Below are 26,385 nucleotides of genomic sequence, written 5' to 3'. Positions count from 1 at the left end.
TATTTAATTTCCAACACTCATTTCCATGACACTAAAACAATTTTGGGGACGCAAACCTACAGCGTTCAAACCTTAAGGCTTAATTTAGTGGTTTATATCGGCAAGATGAGCTCTGAAAGGAACGTCTTATACTGTCATAAGCCTCTGATGATCTCTTTGCTTCCACTACAACCCTTAAACAGAACATCCACTCCGTAATTAATATTCTCCTTGATAATTAGTATAACAAAGTCACATCAAAAGAACACTGAAAGTTTCTGTACTAATCGGAAAAATATTACATAAAAATGCCCGAAAATTACTGTAAAGAGGATTTGAAATTGGAAATTCACATGACATCAGAGACTGTTGAGTATATTATCATCAGTCACTATCATACACAGTTTGACACGTGCTCTGATTATATCTTCCGAAACAAAATTGTCTGTTGAATGAAAGGCTTCAAGACATTTTTCTTTCTGTAGAAGTGATTTCGAGGAGAAAAAAAAAATGATATCCCTTGCATCAGCTCGTGTTAGCATCGCAGGGATCTAGGAACGATGACATTTTTTTTTTTTTACTCTCAGATTAAAAGATAACACATACTTGCTTAGTCATTGACAAAAAAAAAAGACAAGACGGATACATATCCCAAAACCACTTTTCTTCTACACATTACAGCAGTTAATGAAGGATTCATTGCTATTTTGTTTTAATTTTCTTTCGTCATTTAAATCAATTGAACATGGTGTGTATTTTTCTCCCTCCAAGCCAACTATTATACCGTATCGACTCGTCTATGCTACTGTATTCTATGACCACGTTCTGCGATTCGGAATCGAAGTAGATGTTGTTCGTGTCAGGTTCGCCAATGTTTTGCTCGCTTTCATCTTCACCTGTGCGGCATGCCTGCGTAGAGGGAAGGAAAAGTATAAACGTACTTAATAAGTTGAATTTGTCGGCATTATATTCTTTTTTAAAGTGAAAACAGCTATTAGTGGACAAAATAAGTTTAAATGATTAGATAAATATTTAGAATTTAGAATTAAGCAAAAAATTGGAAAGAAAAAATAGAGAAAAAAAACCTGGCTCTATATTTCTATCCAGATCGGTTTATTTATACTTTGAAAATACCTGTAGGACCTATAGATAAACGACAAATTTTGACCTCCGAAATCCTTCTTTACAAGCTGAATCATCAAACAACGACTCTATCAACTGTCTTGACTTCTCATAGTCCTCATAAAGATCCAATAAGACTTCTTGAAACTATCAACAATGAAGTAATCAATTATAAAATCTGGATTCAAGCTAACAAATATTAATTGTTGAATTTACGGAAACACATTGCATGCTAATCAGTAGACCCTAATTTCTATTGGCAACCTTCCTGGTCAAATGTAAATGTATTCAATCAAACTCCCATAGATCAGTATAGATCATTTACACTAATCGAAATTGCTATAGGGCTCTTTATTGATAAGCACTTAAATTGGGGAACTCACCTTATTTGTTTGAATAAACTACTCTCAAGAAACAGGGCTCCTTAGATGTCCGAAAGCCCACCCCCGTTTTTGTTTTTTCATATACCACCAGAATGTTTCCCGCGACCGGTTGCCAACTGATTGCCGGCTTGCAACCAGCCCAAAGGTGCATTGTGAACTTCATCAACAAGACAATAAACGACAATCTTTGTACATATTGTACATCACTGTCTGCTTTGGAGTTCTTCAAAATGTCATCGTGTGGTTGTTGAGCGTGAAAGGTACGCCAGTGTGCTGAGAATGCGGCATTGCTGAAAACCATCCAGTTACAATGATATACTCTCTAAAAAAATCGAGTGAAAATATTCACTCTTGAAGGAGTGAATAAAAAAAGAGCGCATTTAGAGTGAAATTGGAGTGAATTTAGAGTGAAAATGTTCATTTTCACTCGTTTTAGAGTGACGTCAGTGTATTCTTATTGACGATTTGAATCCATTGAACTTATAGGATCTTTGAAGTTTTAGGATCTTTATCAACCGAAGAAATTGATATAGATATCAAACAGGACAAGGTAGCACGTATTAAAAAAAAAAAAAAAAAAAAAAAAAAACTTTCATGTACAAAAGGCTTATATATAAACTTCGGAATCTGATGGATATTGAATTACAAACTCCCGGATTTCAAACATTATTTATGCATCAAGCGTATAAGGCATTTTAGCGAAAACAATAATCATTATCACATTACTCTATGGGGATAGCATATTGATGAATAATTCACATTTGATTTATATAAAACTGATAATGCTGCTCGACATGATGGGTTGTTGGACAACTCTGTCTAGCTGATCTCTTTTCAAATTCCATGTTTTCAGTGTTTTCTTTCGTCTCCGAGCCAATGGCGCCCACATCATTTTCTATGTATACATTCTATTATGCTGTCCCTGTCGGCGTTCCTCTTTCGTTACTATCGTTGTGTATGCACGCACGCTTGTCCAGGTACACTCGCGTGCGTGGAGTGTGCATGGAGCGTGTGTGTGTGTGTGCACGTCTGGGGACCTACCCCCAAAAGTATGTGCTTTTCTGTAGAGGTGCCGTACGTTGAGTGTATTTTATAACTTTAATTTTTATGTATAAGGTTCATGTAAAGTTCATTCTTTATCAATACACATAAAAAATACAATCATACACAGTGTATTCTCTTTTTTCTTTTACTATTGCTTGATGTGTATAGACGCAGTTGCGTATGCAATTCCCTCCCCTTTTCTTTCTGCTTCTGTAGTAAATTGTGATGATCAATGACTACAGGTGACTGTTTGTATATATATATATATATATATATATATATATATATATGTATATATACATACGTATCGAAACACTTTGTTGTTGTTGTTATAGGACATAATTCTCACCGTGACATTGATGCAGCCTTCGCCCTGATTAAACGGATGACAAGGGTTTATCGCGTACAAGCTTGGATCTCCTTCTGGATAAATTGATGGTTCGTTGACCCACCTGATCCACAAAAGGGCAAAAAAAGAAAAGAAAAGACAAAATAAAAATCGTCGTCATAATGGTATTATACATACAAGTCACATACAGCACAAAGCTGCTATGCAAAATACACTGGTTATTCCATGACGATAAAAAGTACCGGTAGACATGAAGTGAAAAAAGAATTATGGGCAGAGAACGAAAACATCCTATACAAAAGAGTAACGTTCGATAGGCATACTTTGGATAATTTATATAAGAAAATCAAGCCTCGTGTATGATTGATAATCTGTCACGTGCACCATACATACTTTTTCTTTCTTTCTTTTCTACTTTCTGTTTTATTTCCCACTTTCGAGGGCATGATTGATATTAACCACTCTTGAAACGATGGACTCGAGATTATTCTCCCGATATACGATGTACTAGTATTCTATTATACTCACTGAGAAATCAGGGTGCATTTTGGGGTTCAGTTTTGGTCAGTGCACCCTTGCGTGGACTTGGGTTGCATGTTAAACCTTTGTGGGTGCATGCTTGAGGAAAGGACTTTTCATCATGATCATACCTCGCACGATCTGAACATAATTATTATCATTGTCCTGGATGTCTCTTGAGCACTATCTCGGATGATTGTGAGTTTAAGATGCAACGAACTATAAGGGAGAAATATTTGTTTGAGTCGAATTGATTTTATTTCACTTTATTTGCCCCTGCATTATCATTGTGCATGTACACACATTGTTGGCACAATGTACATGATACTCTGAATTCCTACCTCCCTGTATATACGTTGCTTACAAAGTAATTTTGTGTCCATTAGATGTATGCAATGTGCAACAATGTACATTGTATGTACGCGCTATATATAAACATAATATACAATAAATAATACGGAAGGGATAGCTTATTATGGTTTGAAGCCCTTGTATTTTACATAAAAAGAAGAAAAATAGAGGGAATCACTGTTTCAATGGGCCCTATAGTATTAGCACTGCACGGTACCCACCATGTACACCTGAGTAAAGGACATACAATACATAAAACACCTTGTCTAATGATGTAAGCAGCAAGCGGGGTTCGAACTCGGAACCTCCTGTTTGACGGTGGCGAGTTTCTTCTAATTATTATACACAGCGCTCCCTCACTGCTGTACTCGTCCATGGTAAAAGCATGGTGCTGCGCGGCGTACGCAAGCGCGGTATACACGCCCACCCAGTTTCTCGCCGTTATTATAATGTATACAGATTGATATTGAAATAATGGCGTTGATAAAAGCCAAAGTACAAGAGGAAATGAATCATGTGCTGCTTCAGACCATTAGGTCCATGTTCAGACTAAGACTCACGATGATCGATCGATGTGGATAGCTATTAAGGTCATATGACGTTCGGCTACGTTATGGACAGTATTATTCTTTGGAGCCGTGACATACAATGAAACAGAGATTTTCATCTGTAGTGAGATACAGAGACTCCAACCCAAAGCACCTTATGATCTGGAAATTCTCCCGCCTGAAACCCCTAACAAACGGGAGACTCCAAGTTGATGTGTGCGAAGCGCGAAGTTCCTAGGGTTCTTGATGCTCTCTGGTGCTATTAAAGGCTTTTTTTTTTCAACATACAAAAGCAATAAGTAAGAAATCCTTTCCAACGGGAGACACAGAGCCAGGGCGGGAGAAATTAAATCTCAAGCGGGAGAACGGGAGATTTTGCAAAAATTTGTTTTCGGCGGGAGATCTCCCGTCGAAAACGGGAGAGTAATTTGGAGTCTCTGGAGATATGAGAAATATTATGTTTGGTAGTTTTTTGTTTTTTGGTGTTTTGTTTTGTTTTGTTTTTTGTTTTTTTGTTTTTTTGTTTTTTTTTTTGCGGTGTAACCTATCATAATTAGGGTGGCGGTTTCTGCCTCGTAGAAGTTACAAGCTCTTCGAGGCTCTCAACGCTGGCAAGGATCTGAAATGAAGTCAAAGGTTAAAGTAGCACTTTATGGGCGATATTGAGGGCAACTTAAATGGTCAGTGCTATGACACAATCAATAATGGATTTGATTTGGCAGATGTTTTAGCAAGATATAGAAGTATCAATATGACAGAAAATGTGGAGTACATGCATTATACCACATAATACACGTGTATTACATGAAAGAATATAAACAAGATATACGTTGATTATATCAATGGTAATTTTTTTTTTATAATTCATCATTAAATGGCAATCAAAAATACAGGAGGCCGCTATGATAAACGAGATTAATTGCTTGATTTTGATGGCGATCTCTACGAATAACAATCGACGATGTAGTGATGCATTGACGGCTAAGATTTGACGAAATCTTTGAAGGCTTCCGTGGTGGTAGAACCATGGAGCTACTAAGTAGCTCCACGGTAGAACGTTGGGTGGTAGAAGGCTTCACGGTGCACCACGTATTCTTTCTGAAGTGAGTAAGTGAGTGAGTGGCCCTTCATGAGGGTATTTAAGCCGGATTTTCCACTCACTTTCTCATTCCCTTGAGAACGGCGAGAACATGCTTGCCGAAATGTCGGGATTGGGTAGGCCCTTTTCAGGGCCACTCACTTACTCCAGAAAGAATACGTGGTGCACCGTAAGATTTGACGTTGAGCACGAGAATTCCTAAAAAAAGAAATCAGCAACCAGATGTTTAATAAAAATATTAGATAGGAATAGAGAGTGCATGGGTGTGCAGGGGCGGATCCAGAAATTCTGTAAAGGGGGGAGGGGGGGGGGCGTGACTAATATTTCTGGTGCCACTTCCGGGTTTCATTTCATAGTTTTTCTTTTTATTTCTTTTGTTTTTAACGAAAAATAAAGGGGGGCGTGCGCCGGTTGCGCCCGCTCTGGATCCGCCACTGGTGTGAGTGCCAAAGTAAGAGCAGTGCATGATACATAATATTGTGCCGTAGAGTTTATGTGCGTCTGTGTGCATGAGCTTATGAAAATCTATAAGGCATAGGGCATACACAGATATGGTCGTTAAATCATAAATGACATGGATGGTCGTTATATCTATAAATAATCCCTCTGAGTGTGATGTATCATAATGTATGTGAGGCGTGTCAACGTCTTGTGTATATTAATGTAAGGCTAAGGAGCTCTTCTCAAGAACTTAATCATTATTTGGGGTATTACAAGTGTACGTTTTACAGTATGGCTTTCTCACATAGCCCAGGGGTTCTCTCGTCATCTGACGGTGCCCCCTGCCCCAAAAAGAAAAGAAAAAATTCGTCGAAAACGGTCTGTTTGTAGATATACGGCGTCGTCGACATTTTCCCGCAAAACATTTTCTTCTTCTTCTTCTTCTTCTTCTTCTTCTTCTTCTTCTTCTTCTTCTTTCTGTCGCCATTTAGGGATTATGGTCTCATATCCATACATTTCACAAAAGATAGGTTTCGATTTTCACTATACAGCGTTGTGGATTATATACATTTAAATCTGATATCTGGTTAATTGAGTCCCTTATTGTATGAATGAAATTGATATGTTGGGGTTTTTTGTCAGCTAGAGTGTAAAAAACATTTTCTTTTATATGCCATGTATTGTTCTTGGCATAACAACGAAATATACTCCATTTAGAGTATCATTCGTTAATTTGCATTTTCAAACTGTTACGACGGCTGGTTGATCCATATTGAGCTGTAGAGTTCTTCCAGTCTGTCATCACCATGGGAACCAGTTGTATGAATATGGCGTATATATACCACTTTACTGGGTTGTTTACTATGTTCTTTGCTGTGAAAGAATGAAGCGGGATTATCATTATTATTATCGTTATTATTATTATTATTATTATTATTATTATTATTATTATTATTATCATTATCATTATTATTATTATTATCATTATTATTATGATATTATCATATATATATATATATATATATATATACAATATCATTGTTGTTTTTTTAACGTCCGTTGGTTCTGACCGGGTCACACAAGGGGCTTCCATGCATTTCATGTCCTATATAAAATATGCGACGGACATTGCACCTAAGATTATGTATAGAAACTTAGCTACTTTAACTGGTAACATCACGAAATACGCCATTTGAATTATAGGGTATGTGTCGTCCGAGGTCACGCCATCATTATTTGGGGTGCTTGATTCATGATGACCATTGTGATGTGCCATAATTAACCATTATAGGGTCTAATTCTGTGGGGTTTTTTTACACGGAAGACAACGATCTCACGAGCTCGTCACCCACGAGTTATACGACCCATGAACTAGACACCAAATAATACAGGCCCACTATAGCTATAAGACACTGAGTGAAATTGGTCAAGTATCGAGCTCGACAATAAGACAAGAAAGTCTTGAAAAAAAAACAATCAAATGAGCATGGGTATTGAGTTGGTACAAGAAGAAATGGACTTGTACGGGACTGATGATTTTCTGCTAAGCTTAACCTGTGTGTCGATCAATCTATTTCATTATACTCATATAGGTCTATATATTATTATTATTCAAATTGATTTGAACGATGGCAATATATCTATATAAATGGAATTAACTGAAGCACTTTCACACTAATCTTCTTCAGTAATATAGTTATTTCCCTTTCACCTGTGATCCCATAGCGTCCCTCTCCGAATATGTATCTATGCATTTTTAAGTTAATATATTTCCCAAAGAAGCAAACGAAAATGTGGCCAGTGTCATTTTATTCATGTTATTCGCGGTTTTATCCCTCCAGGCCCTCTCCACCATATTATACCACCACCACCACCACCACCACCACCAGATTAACTTCAAAGTGATCCACCGCTTGTACGCATGGGTTGTTACCTGGGTGTCCCGTCGGTGTTTCCTATACTGTTGAAATCAATGATACTTCCATTGGTGAACTGCCATTCGCACGGCCCGATTTGCCATCCCACCTCCTGCAAGCTCCCGGGAAACAGTGCCCCGAGAAGGAAGACGTACACGAACCACATGTCGATCCCTCTTCGTACACGTACTGAGAAAGACCTCAACAACTTATTCTCAGAAGACCGCGACCTGTAAACCTAACACAAGGCAGATCTAGACGACTTGTAATAGGACTGCACTGCACCGTTTATTATGCCAACAACCACTGTCTGCAGTATTGATTAACCCCACAGTTTCGCGTGATATTCTCCCAGTGCATGCTATACATCACATTAAAACTTTGTCGGCGTTTGGAGCGTAAATCCACCAGAGTTATTAACTCATTAACTCGGACTAACTTTTCCTGTAATGGTCCTTGAGGAATGCATGACTTGTCGAGGTCCCGCCTCGCACTGTCTCACACGAAAGTTACTACTATAGCTCTGCCTGCTTCTGGACCAAGTTGCAATCTTATTGACGCACACTAATGGAACATCGCACTGCGGCCGCCAGTTTAGAGACAGGCTAAAGGTCTATTGTAATCTCTATTTGCTCGATCCACGTGATATAATGACGACTGTCTTTTGCGTCCCCGAGAGCCCATCCCGGGGACAGTTTTGTTTTGTTGTTGTTGTTGGATGAGGTTTTTTCCCCATTATTCTTTGCTCTCGTATTGTTTCCTCCAAACTCGCTCAGCCATGAATCTAAGCAGCCGGGTCACTATACTAGTCTTAATTACAGACTGCTAAGGTATAACAAGGAGGTACTAGTACCTCCTTGGGTATAATGACTGATCTGTTGGTGTAATTTCTATCGCGTCACATGACATCCATTAGTATAGTGATCTTGCTTAAACGATAAAACAACGCATCTGTTACTTTTGCTCCTTGTTTTTTCTCAATGTCATGTATAGATTGATAATAAATGAATCGATTTGAATCACTCTTCCACTTAGGTTTCTCCATAAAACCTTTCTCACAAATACGTATTGGAAAAGCACATGGAAAATCTAAAACAGAATGTAGATTAACCACTGAAGATTGATGCATGTCTTCCTTGGCATACACTACTAACAGAATGTACCACACATTCATTCATATCACACACAAAAAGAAGATCTATATGCTATCATTATAATAAATACCGTGACCTTTGTAATAAAAAAGACATAAATCATTTTACAAGTTTTAAATACTTCGTGCATAAAGATGACGGTAGTGCCTTGCCAGTATAGGTGCATGCTCATACAATAATATGTAAACGGGTACAAGAATATTATGCAGAAAATGTCTGTTCATACACTTCTCAGTACGGAAGGCCAGGGCATCACGTAGGCCATACATCTGGTGCTAAACATGACCGACTATAATACGACATGTATAGACTTCATGCCATTCGGTAGTAAACATCGATAGTGGCGGATGCAGAGACGACGTGGAGAGTGGTGCAGGGCAATGATTCGTCAAAACTTTGACCATCGCTGCTGCCAACCAATCAGCACGCAGGAAAGAAGACAGAGAGAGAGAGAGAGAGAGAGAAGAGCGGGGCAGACGAGGGGACAGACAGTAAAAGCGAGAGAGAAAGGGGAAGGGGCGGGGGAGGAGACCGTAACAGCTAGCCTACGCTACTTCGAATTCACCGATAACCCTTGATCATTCCATCATTGGCAGGCGCAATGTGCATACACCGCCAACAACTTTTCGGAGAGGCTAAAGTCCATGTCTTCTTCGCAATATGGTATATCCATTGCGCGAGGGCAGTTGAACCCAACGGATGTAAACTCGCGAATTACTGGTTTTGACCATGATTGTAATCACGTGAGAAACAAACACACACACACAAAAAAGTCCACGAAATGAGAAGCAGATAACGACCAGTGCAGAGCGTGTGCAAGAACGTACACGTTGAACCGGCAACATGCAGTAATAATAATTATGCATAATGTGAGTGTGTATCTAGTTGGTTCCATGACATTTGCTCCTGCTGCAATATACTGTATTTACTCTCAAGAAATATCTGCGCGCGAAGCCAAATGTAAATTCCAACCACAAACAAAACCTTTAGCCTATATAATCCTAATTCTCATCTCGAATCAAACTAAACCTAAAACCCTATCACAACCCTAACACTAATCCTGCGTCCTTGAAGAAAATAAATCCGGAGCAATATTATTGTCGCAGGAGTATTTGCCGTGTCACGGTCTGTAGTTGTGTTATGAGAAGCATACAGTATAGTAACCAATGCATTGGACAGTTGAATGACACACGCAAACACACCATAGGCCTTATTTATTTGTATATATATATATATATATATATATATATATATATATATGTGTGTGTGTGTGTGTGTGTGTGTGTGTGTGTGTGTGTGTGTATGTACTTATGAAAAATTTTAAATGCAAAATCAGGTATATTTTTTCTCAATTTGAGATATTTTAGATAGAAGTTGCTTAAAAAAATGATTGCATTAAATGAAATATATGTGATAATTTTGATAATTCTTCAAAAATATTCTTATGTAACGAGTTCAGTATGTTAAAGATTTCTTTCTACTCTTTATTGTATTTCATCCGTTTCGGCATTCAAACTCATCATCATGTATATTTTAATTCAATGCATTTGTGTCAATCATAACATTTATAACTATACGCCAAAAGTATTTCAACATAGAAAAAATGCATTACACCATGTAAATTCCTCTCTTCCATTTTGAGTTATAAATCAAGATTATGTTGCTTACTTGATTATTTATCCAAACCAGAGTTGATATCATTATAATAATCGTATTCATGTTTTGTTGAAACTTACGTGATTCAAAGTTCCTTTAAATATTATGTACTCGTGTAAGCGTTATGTATATAACTTTGTATTACTTTATATGGAAATAAAATCATTTTGAATTGAATGCAGAGACAATCTATGACATGAAAATCAGGGCTGTCTTAATCAATATTGGCAGATCGAATATATTGGGCACATTTCATAAGTTTTCCAGCCTAATTTCGTCAGATCTGTATTTTATTTAACGATGCGATAATCCAAATTCGAGTGAATTTGAATGATCACCGAGGTGAACATAAAAAAGCTAACTTTTTCTTTCAATTTAATTTCATAAGTGTGCGATTTCATGATTTTCTCACATTAACGTGTTAAAAGCGTGTTCAAATCTTAAAATGCAAGTGAAACGCATCCAAGTAAAAAAAACAAACAAACAAACAAACACGTGAAACGCATTCAAATTTCCATCGGCACCGCCGTGGAATTCAATTTCACTAAAGAGCAAGCATTTACAGCAGTTATTGGGCAGTGTTTTTATTACTGCTGATGTTCTCTGTAGTGACTCATTATCATGTTTGAATGAATCATACAAACTCAATGTAATTTGAAAATGGGATCTTTGCCTTTTACTAAAATTTCGCATTCCTTTGACAAACTTCCATCGAATTCAAGCAACACTTCGTATAACTCCGTTATTATACACGTACGTCACGTAACACTTCATATTTTATACATGATATTATCGACTGCTCGAGGAGAGTTTAATATATTTCGAATACGGACAGAACTTGTGACTGAAGAATATTGGACAATCAACAAGACTATCAACTAGTGACACTCTTGAAAAAATATCTACAGCTATATGGGGCGAAAAAACAACAATACAAACAAGCAAACAAACAAAAAACTACCAAAAAGTTTAATGATGGGGTTCTTTCATGTAATGGATGCATGTGGACATGCAAGAGATTATAAGATATGACCATATCGTAAGGGTTTAGACTGTCTGGAAATAAACTGAAACTGGAAGAAAGATCACGTGGAAAAAATGCATTAGAATATAACTGAAATTTACTGATTGAATGAAACTTTGAAATGAAAATGAAATTGCATAATCTAATTATATAGAACAGTGACAAAAAGAGGAATTTAAAGTTTAGAAAATGTGGTATGAATTACATAGAAGTAGAACTTGTTATGTTGTTAAGGTCGATTGAATTTGAACGTTCAAAGTGCGAGGTTGTGTGCTTATTGAAAATGGTATAAATTGGGACGAAAAATTTAACGTCTATCCAGCTGACGAGAAATGAAATGACAACTTTATATACGTTGTTGAAATGAATGAATTTCTCTCTAAACTGATAAACCGTGCGAGCAGAACACTGACGAAAATCGCTTGAACTTTAACGCCTTTTCATTTATTCGAATGCAAATCTGATGAAATTTGGTGGGATGTCAAGAATCATCTGTCATGTAACGTTCATAATTTAACGTTCCAGTTGATTTTGTGGGTACCCGCGCCCTCTGTTGGCGGCGCGCATCATTGAGTCAAGGAGGCAGTGGCGTATCTAGGGGGGGGGGGGGGGGCAAGGGGGGGCACGTGCCCCGGGCGCCACTCCTTGGGGGCGCAAAAAATGAAAAAAAAAGAAAAAAAACGAAGAAGAAGAAGAAGAAAAAAAGAAGAAGAAGAAGAAGAAGAAGTAGAAAAAAATCGCTCGGAAGGGGGGGGGGGGGGAGGGAGAATGGTGGGGGGGGGGGAGGCAGAAAACCAAATCAAACAAGATAAAATGACAATGTTTATTGTGTTCACACAAGAATTCCATGTTCCGTAAGCTGAAATACAAAAATTTTCGGCGCGCTCGCTGCGCTCGCTCGCCAAATATATATAATAAAAAAGAAGGTGAGAACAAAACTTGATGATGACGCGGACAAAATGTCAATGTCTATTGTGTTCACACATGTCATTTAATATTTAGCAGGCAAAATGTTTCACTGAGCAGCGGCTGCAATTTCTTTCGTTCTGAAGCGATCGCCAATTGGATCAAAAGGCGCAAACGGTTTCGAACATACGGGGGGGGGGGGGGGGCGCAAAAAAACCCAAATCAAACAAGATAAGAACAAAACGCAATGATGACGCGGAAATATACAAATTTCGGCTCACTCGCTCGTACTATTAGAGTATTTTTTCAAGTCCTCAGTTTGGTGGTATAAATCGTTATCTATATAAGGCCGTTACTATATCTTGATTAGAATTGTAAGATTTAATGAGCAAAAAAATGAGTTTCATGTTTTGTAAGCTGAAATATAAAACTTTTCGGCTCGCTCGCTGCGCTCACTCGCCAAAATTTATCCAAAAAAAGGAAGAAGAAGATAAGAACAAAACGTGACGATGACGCGGACAAAATGACAATGTCTATTGTGTTCACACATGTCATTTAATATTTAGCAGGCAAAATGTTTCATTGAGCAGCGGCTGCAATTTCTTTCGTTCTGAAGGCGATCGCCGATTGGATCAAAAGAGGACGGCAACGGTTTCGAACATACGGGGGGGGGGGGGGGCGCAAAAAAAAAACAAATCAAAAAAGATAAGAACAAAACGTAATGATGACGCGGAAATAAACAAATTTCGGCTTCAGTTTGTTGGTATAAATCGTTATAAAGGTCGTCAGTATATCTTGATTAGAATTGTAAGATTTAATAAGCAAAAAATGACAAGAATTCCATGTTTTGTAAGCTGAAATACAAAAATTTTCGGCTCGCTCGCTGCGCTCGCTCGCCAAAATGTATATATATATATATATATATATATATATAAATAAAGAGAGATAAGAACAAAACGTGATGATGACCCAGAAATATACAAATTTCGGCTCACTCGCGCGCACTAATTTAGAGTATTTTTTTAAAGTCCTCAGTTTGTTGGTATAAATCGTTATCTATAAGGCCGTCACTATATCTTGATTAGAATTGTAAGATTTGATAAGCAAAAAATGACAAGAATTCCATGTTTTGTAAGCTGAAATACACAAATTTTCGGCTCGCTCGCTGCGCTCACTCGCCAAAATTTATCAAAAAAAGGAAGAAGAAGATAAGAACAAAACGTGACGATGACGCGGACAAAATGACAATGTCTATTGTGTTCACACATGTCATTTAATATTTAGCAGGCAAAATGTTTCATTGAGCAGCGGCTGTAATTTCTTTCGTTCTGAAGGCGATCGCCGATTGGATCAAAAGAGGACGGCAACGGTTTCGAACATGGGGGGGGGGGCGCAAAAAAAAACAAATCAAAAAAGATAAGAACAAAACGTAATGATGACGCGGAAATAAACAAATTTCGGCTTCAGTTTGTTGGTATAAATCGTTATAAAGGTCGTCAGTATATCTTGATTAGAATTGTAAGATTTAATAAGCAAAAAACAAGAATTCCATGTTTTGTAAGCTGAAATAACAAAAATTTTCGGCTCGCTCGCTGCGCTCGCTCGCCAAAATTTATATATATATATATATATATATATATATATAAAGAGAGATAAGAACAAAACGTGATGATGACGCAGAAATATACAAATTTCGGCTCACTCGCGCGCACTAATTTAGAGTATTTTTTTATAGTCCTCAGTTTGTTGGTATAAATCGTTATCTATAAGGCCGTCACTATATGTTGATTAGAATTGTAAGATTTGATAAGCAAAAAATGACAAGAATTCTATGTTTTGTAAGCTGAAATACAAAAATTTTCGGCTCGCTCGCTGCGCTCGCTCGCCAAAATTTATATATATATATATATATAAGAGAGATAAGAACAAAACGTGATGATGACGCAGAAATATACAAATTTCGGTTCACTCGCGCGCACTAATTTAGAGTATTTTTTTAAAGTCCTCAGTCTGTTGGTATAAATCGTTATCTATAAAGCCCGCCGCACACTACACGATTTTGCCCCGATTCACCGGTCTTAAGACCTTAAGACTAGAAGTGTGACGTCACAGTCTTGCCAGTTTCCAGTCGTACGACTGGGTCTTAGCGCCAGTCGTAGAGATTTGACATGTTGAATTTCTACGACCAGTCGTGAGCTTTCAGCCATTCACAATGCAGTAAAATGCAAGCGCACGCAGTGCGCACTGCGCGCGCTTTACAGTCGGGTCGTATAGTGTGCGGTGTCCGGTCGTACGACTGGTCTTAAGACCCAGCTTGGCTCAAGACCTTAAGACCAGTCTGATCGTGTAGTGTGCGGTGGCCTTAAGGCCGTCACTATATCTTGATTAGAATTGTAAGATTTGATAAGCAAAAAATGGCAAGATTTCCATGTTTTGTAAGCTGAAATACAAAAAATTTCGGCTCGCTCGCTGCGCTCGCTCGCCAAAATTTATGAAAATTCGCTACATTTAACTCACCCTCAAAAGACCCCTTTTAAGTGCTTGAAAAAAAGCATATCATGTAGAATTTGTTTAAAGTCCCTACCGGGATGGGGTTGGGGTTGAACACTTTTTCAGAAATTAGGGGCGCAATTTTCGCGCTTGCCCCGGGCGCCGTTTCCCCTAGATACGCCACTGCAAGGAGGTTAGAACTCTGCTCGCCTCCTTGGTATAGAGTCGCGCAGAGGCGCCATAAAAAATGCAGTCTTATCGCCTGCATGGGTGATGCTGCCTCAGATCTTGAAGTAAAGCAGATCAAACCCTTCTTTATGGTTGGTCGGTCCTCTACTTGGTGAGGTCTCTGATGTCATCCCATGAATTCTCTATCGGGTTAGCATCTGGTGATTGCGCCGGCCACCGCACCCTGTTGACATGCACCACCTAATAGTTTTCGTCATACCACTGGTCCATCCCTGCATGATCAGTCCCTGTGCACCGGTGCCCTGTCATCTTTGAAAATGAGCAGAACCCTAATGTAACTGCGCATCGCCAAAGATGTTACCTATACAAGGATGGAAACAATAAAGAAAGTCTATGTACAATTCAAGCTCCCGGTGGTGATGTTATCCATATCCCGACGACAAGATTCCCGACTCCAAAGCTGCCAACCCGGTCGTGACTTAACCTGCAATCATTTGGGTATAGGTCGGGTTCCTTGAGTCATAATCATGAGGTGATAGGTTCACTCTCACTCTTGTTTGTTTGTTCATTTCCATCTGAGAAGATGGCTGGATATCCCATATTTAGCTATACACCAAGCTGGTCTTCCATGGGGTCCAAGTGGGTGTGAGGCGGGACCACTTCACTGGGTAAACGCCCTGCACTTTGCGATGAATGAATGAAGCGGGATCTTTTATGTGCATAAATTGTGACTCTCTCATACACGGGACCTCCATTTTATGTCCTATCCGAGGGACAGAGTGTTTTGCCTTTTGCTATAGAGGGGACGGTATGATTACACACAACATTGCTCAGTCCAGACTCGGGTTCGAACCCGGGTCCTTAGGACCTTGAGGCAGACGGGCTACCAACTGAGCCAACTCACCGTCCTTCATCGTTGGAAGAAAAACAAAACCTGTAATAAAAATAACACAATAGAAACTGGACGAAAATGACTCCAGATACCCTCCACCGTCCGATCCTTGACTGTGGTGTGGCTCACCTGATGCGTCTCTGGTGATTGAACGAGATATATTATGGGAAATGAGGACATGACGATTATGGATCGCGTTATGGTTAGGCGCCTTTTGGTCAGATCCTTTTTAGGATTCCCTTACCAAACTTTCCTCCCCAGTGAGCTGCCAGAGTTTGTGCAGATTTGAAAACGAGCCTGATGCAGGAGTTACCTACTTGTATCTTCCTGATTCAAGGTCTTTCTACGTCCTCTGCCAGGACCCATACAGTCGCTAGTCAGAACAGAGAGGTGGGATGACTGTGTTTTCCCCCACGGCGTTTACACACACCTTTTGAAGGCATGCATATTATACCCCGATACGTATAGGCCTACCCATTCGAAAGCGTTTAGTAATCTGAATTACTGACATTCCCTCCTCCCACAGGGCAACGATTTGTCGGCGTTGCTCGTTGGACAATTCGACTGATATAGGCCTAAATGTGTGCATGAGGGACTTAGCCATAATAGCCTTCGTGGATTAGAGAGAAGTGCACCTTCCTTTTATACCGGGATGTTGTCACTGTTCAATGACTTAGAACAAAGCACTGTCACAACAATGAAAAACATTCACGAATTTGTGAACAAAGACCAGCTGGAGAGTTGCGGGGGTGGGGTGTTTAATCATCTTCTCATCTAACTGTACATGATTAGTTGGTGGTGGTTTCTCCCTAATAGGACTATCTCGAGTCTATTGTCTAGATCCAGGGAGGTGTGTACTCCCTGGGCTACCTTAATTCTCTTCTTGATTTAGACATTACAACGGACTAAGGGTGGGTTTTCACGGAGCACGCGAACGAATGGCAAAATCCAGCATTCGTATTTTAGTCTGCAAAAGATCGCCAAACGAACGTGAGGGTTCGGAAGCGTCGTCAATTGTTCGCGAATGTCGTTTTTACTTCGGCGAGAATTTCAAAAAAGTTTGAAATTTTTTGCGAACCTTTTCCGCACACTCTTGGTCGTGATTTGCCCGTGAATTGTTCTCGAAAGTGTCTTTAAAGCCTCGTCATATGCGCAAGACCATCGCAAGACACGCGCGATGTTCGCAAAATGTTCGTGAAACCCCAAACAGATTCCGAAACTTTGGAGAATGTCTCGCGTATGTTACGCGAAATCTGCGAAGTTTTTCCGATCATTTTACGACGTAATCGCAAACTGTTCGAGTACCTTTTGAGACATTCTCGCGAACGTTTGGTGCACGTTTGGGAGATGTATGACCTATAGGCCTACGTTTTCTACAAATAAAAATCGTACCATAAATCTAAACGTCATTATTAACAACTACAGTAAGAAAAGAAATTAAAGACCAGCAAAGAGAAAGAAATGTTTGATATACAAAAAAATCACAGAATACACTTGATATTAATCTCAAGTATGCAAAATTTCATTTGAACTATAGACATTATGTGTTGGAGAACGGCTGCAAAGAAAAAAATCAAATGCTTTACTAGTGGAGATAGGTCCTAGGGGAAAAAAAATGTAGGCTAGCACTCGATAGAAAAATGAGAGAAAAAGAAAGGAGAAATAGAGGAAAGAAACAAAAATCGACTCAAGACAGCTCCCACTTCTCCTCGGGTACATTTTATCCCATGATTATTGAAAATTTTTCGTTGTTCGCATTTCCGTCGCGTGTTCTTTGTGTATACGTAACATGCTGTACTTTAGCAATGATACACACGACATTCGCACATACGTCGTGGAAACTTCGCACAAATTGCGCAAGAATAGTTTTCGGCTTCATGGTCGGAACGCGTATTCGGAGAAAAACTTTTCCGAATGTTGGATTTTGTCATTCGCGTCCTTCGCAAATCGTTCGCGTGCTCCGTGAAATCCCACCCTTCAAATCTACGACAAATTATATTCGGCTCTTTGGCGGATGTAAAAAGTCACGCGAATGATATCAGGTTTCCTTTGTCTTTCTGTTAAGGTTGTTTGGTTCAAATTTCGTAAAATGACATAAAGTGGTCATAACCCATTATAGGTATAAGTGCCTAGTCCTTTGAAAATTCTGCTGTTCACACTGCAAAAGTCCGGTGTTAAATGTGAAATACTGAGCTGGTGTTAAATTTCCGGTGCTCACTTGTGGTGTTACGTTAAAATAACACCTCCGGGTGTCACTTCGTTATATTTTTGAATAGTTAATAGTTAAGCCCCTATACTGTTCTTCTTGTCGATTTTGACATTCAACAAGACGATCAAGAACTTGCCGATAAAATACCCGATTTAAAAAAAAAAGGAAAAAAGATGTGAACACATTTACACCACAGTAACACCAGTTGGTGTGGTCTCCTATTGATACTGGGCGGGTATTATACTATTGACACTAACACCAGGTGGATCAGATCAACTCCATGCGGTGTCATTGTTCACTAGCGCAGTGTCAAAAATATCACCAGCTATCCATGTCCAACAGTGCGGGGTGAACATTTTTCAACACCATCACGACATAGTCTTTACACCTGTGGGTGTGGTCCTTGAAACTTGATCGGAGTTAGATTTAATAAGGGCACCCATGGTGTTAAACCTAAAACCTTTCAGTTTGCAGTGCGTTATTCTGAAGGTTCGTTGATCCTATAATATAAAATGTTCCGATTAACGCACCTTCGAAACACCTAACCTTACTTCACTTTTTGAATACCGAACCTTCGAAATAATGAACCCTAGTTCATTTTTTGGATCACACAATAAATCTTTGGAATACCGCGCCAACCCCGTTAAAGTATATTATAATAAACAAAACTTCATATAATGACACAAATTAATGTCTAGATTAATGAGCCCTTTTTTTTCATTTTCATGTGAAAGAACCTCTATAGGTATAATAGGGAATTTGTGTGCTTCGGAATAACGAACATCACCCTTTTCTGTCGCGGGCAAATTCCCCTCATTGCGAGGTATTTTACAGGGCTGTAGCACTTTCATTGGTTGTTGTAGCTTTCACCAAGAGTCGTGGAAAGGTGACTGAGTGGCTTGGTCTGTCACGTGATGGGAGACTCATTTTGCAATGTTATCATCCAGTCTATACTACTTTGCATACATGACAAATACTAAACCGTCTCTTGCTTGATAGCATGCGAAATTTTGATCATCCCATAAGCTTTTTTTTTTTTTTTTAATTGACCTGTTCAATTCTGAAGATATTTCTTTGTTCATGCTTATTTGCTTTCACTTCTAGGATATCTTTGTCAAAACAAGTGATTTAGTTAGTAGCAAGGTATCAAACTCGCCATTTGCATAATGTCCGAAAAATATTTTGATTTCATTTGCTGTTAAATAATTCAATATCGTGTACCGAATTACATTACCTCTCTTGGGATGTAGGCGTATAATCTTCATTTGAGTGTTATAGGCCTACCATTAACATACTTAGTAATTCTAAGAGCTTTGTGTAAGTACTATATCCAACATCTGGCATAACACAAAACGAAAACGAGCAACAACGTTTTCATGTTGTGTGACTTTTGATCAGCTATTTTATTGTGTATGATCAATATTTTGTTCTGACTATTCTCTTTCTATTATTGATTGGACTGGAAGAGAGGACATTAACTCAATATACTCACGCTCCTCTTGAAAGTGATGCATTAGGCCTATACATTGTCTCACTAATCACATGTTAGATTTGTCAATGCGTTTTATATCTATATATCTATATATCTATATATATATATATATATATATATATATATATATATATATATATATAAACAAAACAAAACAAAACATTTTAGGTTTTAATCCCATATATATATATATATATATATATATATATATATAAACAAAACAAAACAAAATCTGGTTCTAGGATGTTCCCATTCAAATACCTGTATAATTTTTTCATATTATATAATTTTTGCTCCTTTGCTCTAAAAACATGATTGTGTTACTAACGTTAGTACTTGGGTCAGGCAATCTTGGCGTTTCAAACGTGGAAAATGGCAGCACCTGTAACACGCCCTCTACATTACCAGCGTCCACATCGCATCCTAGCCCCATACATTATCAGCCATTTTGGATCAGGAAGTGCTGCGAAAACTGTGTCCTGCAGTACGATTTCCGGGTGGGATAAATACCATTCTCGTTGCAGCTGTGGAGTTATCCCGTTCAGAAATGAGTGGTATATGGAGGCTAGGTTAAAATCCTGGACCGAACGTAACAGCAAGGTATGTGTCGACGGCAGGTTTGTAAGCAGAAAGGCATTGTTTTTGAAACGGTGCATATTGCCGACTGCATATCGTTTGGTCCCGCGGAACAGCTAGCTCGTAACGTTATTGTTCAGGAGGCGTGTATGTTGAAACTGAAGTGTAAACGTAAAACCGTTGCAAGTCGGCTGTCGGGCATGTAACGTTCTTAGACTAGAGTGAAGTCTGCTTGGTGAAGAACTGACTTCCCACATCAGTACACAGAGTAGTGTTGTGTGTGTGTGTGTGTTTTCGGTGAGACTAAGTAAAACTACAGTTGTAACACACCGTCTTGTAACGTTAACGTTAGTTGTAGTTGTACACTCTACAGCTCAGTATGACAGTAATTTGACGTGAGCGTTATCCACCTAAATTATCTCTCCAACAAATAAGAATCACGTGACTTAGTTACATGACTTAGGTCTAACTGTTAGACCTACTTGTTGATTGACATTGAGATTAAATTTAGAAGATGTGGCACATGCACATGTTTTCTATGAGGTGATAAAGTGTAACTTTGTGGGGGCATTGTGTTACAGAATGAGCCCAACCAACAAGTGACACCTGAGTGACCTGACTCCATTCATTGACCAGGCCAGGCCAGGCCAGGCCAGCCAGGGTTGGTTGTGCTGTAACAAGGTTAACTGACATTTATGGTTACACTTTACAGAATTAACAGAATTCTCTAGGGTCTACATGATGGCAGTGCTATGCGATGTCATTAACGGTTACAAATACAATACAAATATAGATTGTAACTAGGCCTACATTGTAGCCATGAATAATCAAATTTCATTTTCATATTTCAATAAATCTAGGTAGGCCTACCGGTAAACCTTGTTGAGATGAGTGCATGCATGCAGGAATAAAACCAGTTCAAGATTTGCTAGCTACACATGATGCATGTGCGTGTACGCATGGCAGAGCTGAGACGCACGTTCTGCTAAATTTAGCCAGCAAATTGTTAATTGTCAATGTATGCTGGCTTCTGCTTAGACAGAAAGATCCGTCTGTCCGGAGGACTCTTTTTATATTTTGCCATTAACGCTGTCCTCCGTAGACAGACGGAAGGTTGCAGTACCCATTGCTGTGTGGATGTTCTTAACCACTGTCTCTATGGAAAATTGGGTGAGGTACCTCACCCTTCTCGATTGCGTCTAATTCACGGCCCTAGGTCGGCAAATTTAAGCTTGTATAGTGAAATTAGCTTTTTAAGAATACATTAAACTCACCAGATTAATGAATAATCCAAAATTTTAGTAGAATTTTCAACGTAAAACACAGCCTGTCGCGTCGTCACGTTCAAACTGCAGAAACATACACTATGAATCTATTAGCCAATCACATGCGAGGTAGCTTCTACGTGTTTGTTTTACTAAAACACGTACCTCGCATGTGATTGGCTTACAGATTCAAAATGGCGACTTACAGCTTGCGAACGGCGATGTTGCGATATCGATAAAATGTCTGCGTTATAACCGAGTTTATGTGAGTATTTCGATTGCACATTTGAGAAATTTATCCCAAATATTGCTGCATAATGTGTCATGTCATGTCAAACTTGTTTGGATGTAAAAAAACTGTCTGAAATTTGGTTTATCGTAACGTTTGATCTGTGCGCGACTGCTCCACACAGGAGCCGCAATCATTGACTTCGGTCTGTATACGGAGGGGATCCGTGAAGCCAGACGCAGTCTCCGCGGAACATTCCCCGACGGACAGATACAGACCGATCTTTCGGTCAAGCTTCTGCTAAGCTAAGTACTGTATTTTAAGTGTAATGCTTCTGGTATGGGCCCTGTTGATAGAAGTAGAAAGAAGACGTATATGATTTTGGGGGCTCGCATTTAGAGTTGTGTTTAAAAGCTAAATCCCCACCTCAACCAGAACTGTACACACCCTTTGAACTGCAAAGTTTCTAGCAACAACAGGGCCCAGGAGCAGTAGATGTCGGCTTTCCATCAGAGTGGCTGGCTAATTTTAGAATATGATGTGTGTACACTAGGCATACACACATTCATATCAGGGATTAGCGAGTGACTAGCAAAACGGTAACTGGGAGATTTTTGTAGGTATCCAGCAATATTTATGGCAAAAATTGCACTATTTATTGATTGCCAAAGTGTTTTTGCAGTAGCAAATTTGAGAAGTTGAAACATGTCAGAATACAACTGTGTCTGTACAGTATATGTCAAAAAAAAAAAAATAAAATCCGATTTTCACATTGACTACTTCCAATATGATAAAACTGTCTGATTGTGGATATTTCAGGGTCTAAAAATAAAAGTATCAATAAAATTAGTGCCATTATAAGATCATAACAGTGCATTGCCCCTTAACCCCTGGATTGCTGATCCAATGACGCACAACATTAAAAGTAAAACCTTGAAGATAAGTTTCCTAGGCCTATCCCTAAACTAGACTTGAAGCTTAGTTCATAGTTTACTTGATACTAATAATAGTACTCAGTAGAGTGTAGGGTCTACACAGCAGATTTGATAGACTCTATTCCAGAATGAGAGATTCCATGAAAGTGGATAATGAATTGTTTGAAAAAGAATTATCTTATTAAGATAAATACATTTGTTTTTAAATTTCTTGGCAAAGTGATGTTTCTATCTTGGGAAAATTACCTATTAAATAAGTCATACATGTATTACTGATTTTTTTTTTCACTGAGTTTGAGTGAAACAATGACCTTCATGTTTGCAAATGGCACTGATGAAGCTGCATAGCTGTGAGAACCCCCAGCGAGCATTTAATGAGCATGCAGCATTTAGAAAAAACAAGTACATTTCATTTAATGCAACATACCTGTATACCAGCGCAGAAGAAGCCACTTCCCTTGGTACTGTGTCGTCATACTGCGTGTGCTATGCAGTATAATGTGTGCATACATAACATGCTCGCTCCTGCTCAAATTTGCTAACCTTTGATGGCTATTTACACGTTGGTCTTCCTCTAGTAAATGTACACTCACAGTCCCACAAGTGCCGTGCCATACTTTACTTGATCGCATGGGAATCATGGTATACCAGTAGTGATCATCATCAGCAAGGGAGCTCAAACTGGAGTCACTATTTCAGGAGTGTGTGATTTGTGGATGTCCTGTGCGTGTGTTGTAATCAAAATCATTACCGTTTAATACAGATGCGAATGGCATTAGCCATGGCAAAAGGCAACAAGTACGCTCCTGCATACACACACAGCATGTGCATGCGATCCAGCTACGCGGCTTAAATGCCATGTGTCGGCGATGTGTGTTAAATTTGTATACTGTGAAACATGATATATTCGTGGAATGAATTTTTCGCGAATTGGAACCGACAGCCTTTTTCGTGGCACTATTCCAACATTTTAAAAGATGGTGACCGTTTGGATATTGAGTAAAGGTGGAACTTTTTTTTTTGGGGGGGGGGGGGGTGGGAGAGGGGAAAACTATTAACCCGTTGAGGACGGTTTGATTTTGCTACAACACGCATTTCCCATAGACGCTTGCCCGAGTATTCTCGGGACTCGTCCTCAACGGGTTAAAATATTTATCAACCCCAACCCTAGGGCTCTAGATATGCAATAATTCAATTTGAAGCATGGTGCACTTTTTTGTTTTAAATATAGTTGGGGGATTAAAGGAGGAATAACCCTTTTTCAGCGGGTCCGTAGACCCTAAAACAGGCTCTGTGGAAAACAAACCTCTACTGGGTTTTTTTGATGTACATGTTTGTAGTATTAGTACGCGCAGCAGACTGCTCATAATGCCTAGGTCATGCCTTTGAGTATTTGGCATACCTATGTGTTGCTGTGTATTGCCTAAAAGCAGACACACAGTCATTCCCAATAAAGCACAATGAAAAGTGCTCACTACCTTGTACGTGTTCAATATGCAGGCTAGCGCATAGGCCTACACTTGTATGTCAGTTGTTCGCTAATTGAAAACTTTTCTAAACTGTTACAAGCAGTTGCAAGGTCAAGTCTCCTAAGAGCGTATGAGTGGAAGCCAGTGAATGAGAGCGACAGTGTAAAGTGACAGCAAGTTGCAACCCCCCCCCCCCATTTTTTGGCTCTTCAGAAACTATAAAGATATAAAATGTGTCACAATGGAAAAAACTAGAATTTGCTGCAGGATGTATGACTTGTCTACTTTTGGATAGAGTCATTGCTTAGTTGTTAGAGGAGTTATAAATAGCTAGACTGATGGTTTAAACAACAATGAGGCATTAAAAAAAAATCATACAATGTACTAACAAAGTACAACCATAATAATATTTCAAATCAAAGGATAATATACTGACATTTACTCCTGTGTAGGCACCTGTGGTTACTGTAGAGTACTGAAGAACTCTTTACATGTTCATTGCCATATGAGGTTAGCATTGTAACTTCCAATGTTTTACCATTTTTTTTTTGTTTCATTTTTCCATCTGAGAAGATAACTGGATAGCCCATATTCAGCTACAATATTTGTACAGTACTTAGCTGGTCTTCTATGGGGTCCAGTTGGATGTGAGGTGGGACCACTTCACCGGGTTATGCGCCCTGCTATTTGTGATGATCGAATAAATGTGACCCGCTGCAACAAAAGGATCCGAAAGTCGGGGGAGGACAATTTTCTGAAAATGACATGACATTATTTCCTTACTCTTCCACTTTAATGTCATATATAACATGACTCATAAAAGTACTCGGTTGCCAAAATATCGATGATTATATTACCGCATTTCGAGTGGTTTAAGAAATCAGCGTTTCGAAAAAACCGCCTTCAAAGTTTTCCTTCCGACGCTATCATGATCAAGGGGAAGCAAGACGTTTTCACCTTTTGACAATAGAAGGTACACTCCTAGCAACCTCCGCAATGTTTATTCAAGCTTAGCGCCAGCGGTCTAGGCACGACCAATCAGTAATCAGGATGACATGTACTGACCAGTGACATCACTCCCTCGTTGCTAGGGGCGGGGCTTAGCTGCAGCGCTAAACCCAAATCTTCGGACACGTTTCTGTTTCGTTGAAAGTCGGAAAATCATGGCCCAGAAAAATGCTATTTTCTTGCCTTTCCTTTGATCATTTAGCTTCGAAATTTTGGCAGATGATAGATGATACATTTGACTAGAACATCATGTCAAAATCAGAAATCAGAACGTTTTGAGGGATTTTGATGATCTGACTTCAAACTCGATTTTCTTGCCTTGCCTGTCAGCGTCTTTAGGATCCTTTTGTTGTAGCGGGTCACAAATGAAGTGTGATCTTGTACATCGTATGTGTATGAGTTTTGACTCTCTCACACACAGGACTTACATTTTATATCCTATCCGAGGGACAGATGAAGGCAAGTGGGTTTAGACTAGATTCCATCTAGTTGCTGCATGCACTCTTTTTCCTACTGCTGCACAAGAAGGCATGTGCATCATCTGTTTTATAGAATGCTGGACAACTACAAGAAGAAAAAAATTGTATCCGATATGGACGTCTGGCAAATCTGCTGGATGTATTTCTTTATATGGCTTGCCATTGTTGCATGGCTAGCCATACCAAGTATTCACTTATTACCACGGTACTCAAATCGCCATCCAGTATGTACTGGATGCACAGTACATGTTATACTGAATGCATGGTTACTTTGTAGTTAGCCAATAGCCATCTCTTTCGAAGCGACGAATCCTTGCTACAGCTGTAAATGCGGGAACACTTGATACTACAACTGTACAAGTACATGATAGCACGTTTACAGCACTTGGCTATCGTGATGCAACAGTGACCTTAATCACTACCGATCATTGATATCAAATGTGCAGCCAGTAAAAAATCAACACACAACTCTCAACCAATGAGATTACAGAATTTTTTCAGCTCATAATAATGTATTGTGTAAGGTATTTTGCCTGCTCCTTCTTTGCCCATTGCTCTCAGTATGGTTTCTCAACACTATTTTTGTCTCACACTCTGTCTATGTTTTTAAACAAGGAATACACTTTGTTTGTGTATGGTTCAACAGAATCATGACGTGACA

At 39.0% G+C, this 26,385-nt stretch overlaps 2 protein-coding genes across 2 annotated transcripts in view; one reads left to right on the top strand and one right to left on the bottom strand.

Annotated features, from left to right (window-relative positions):
• The window catches only part of LOC139733395 (uncharacterized), a 30,130-nt gene extending 21,814 nt beyond the window's left edge, over positions 1 to 8,316 (bottom strand). Inside the window, exons 1-3 of the mRNA XM_071644225.1 lie at positions 7,769 to 8,316; positions 2,878 to 2,980; positions 764 to 888 (exon numbers count right to left, since the gene is read on the bottom strand). Of these exons, the coding sequence (XP_071500326.1) occupies positions 764 to 888; positions 2,878 to 2,980; positions 7,769 to 7,917 (377 nt within the window). The 5' untranslated portion in view covers positions 7,918 to 8,316. The remainder of the gene's footprint in view (positions 1 to 763; positions 889 to 2,877; positions 2,981 to 7,768) is intronic.
• Positions 8,317 to 20,198: 11,882 nt separating this feature from the next.
• LOC139733385 (uncharacterized) overlaps positions 20,199 to 26,385 on the top strand; it is a 72,005-nt gene continuing 65,818 nt past the window's right edge. Inside the window, exon 1 of the mRNA XM_071644215.1 lies at positions 20,199 to 20,363. The gene's annotated coding sequence lies outside the window, so the exon portion shown is untranslated. The remainder of the gene's footprint in view (positions 20,364 to 26,385) is intronic.

The sequence above is a fragment of the Diadema antillarum genome, unplaced genomic scaffold (genome assembly GCF_040938485.1).
Source record: "Diadema antillarum isolate AM-2024a unplaced genomic scaffold, OU_Dant_1.0 seq00000474_RagTag, whole genome shotgun sequence".
Lineage (NCBI taxonomy): Eukaryota > Metazoa > Echinodermata > Echinoidea > Diadematoida > Diadematidae > Diadema > Diadema antillarum.
Note: the sequence above shows the minus strand (reverse complement) of the source record. Positions and strands in the feature narration are given on the sequence as shown.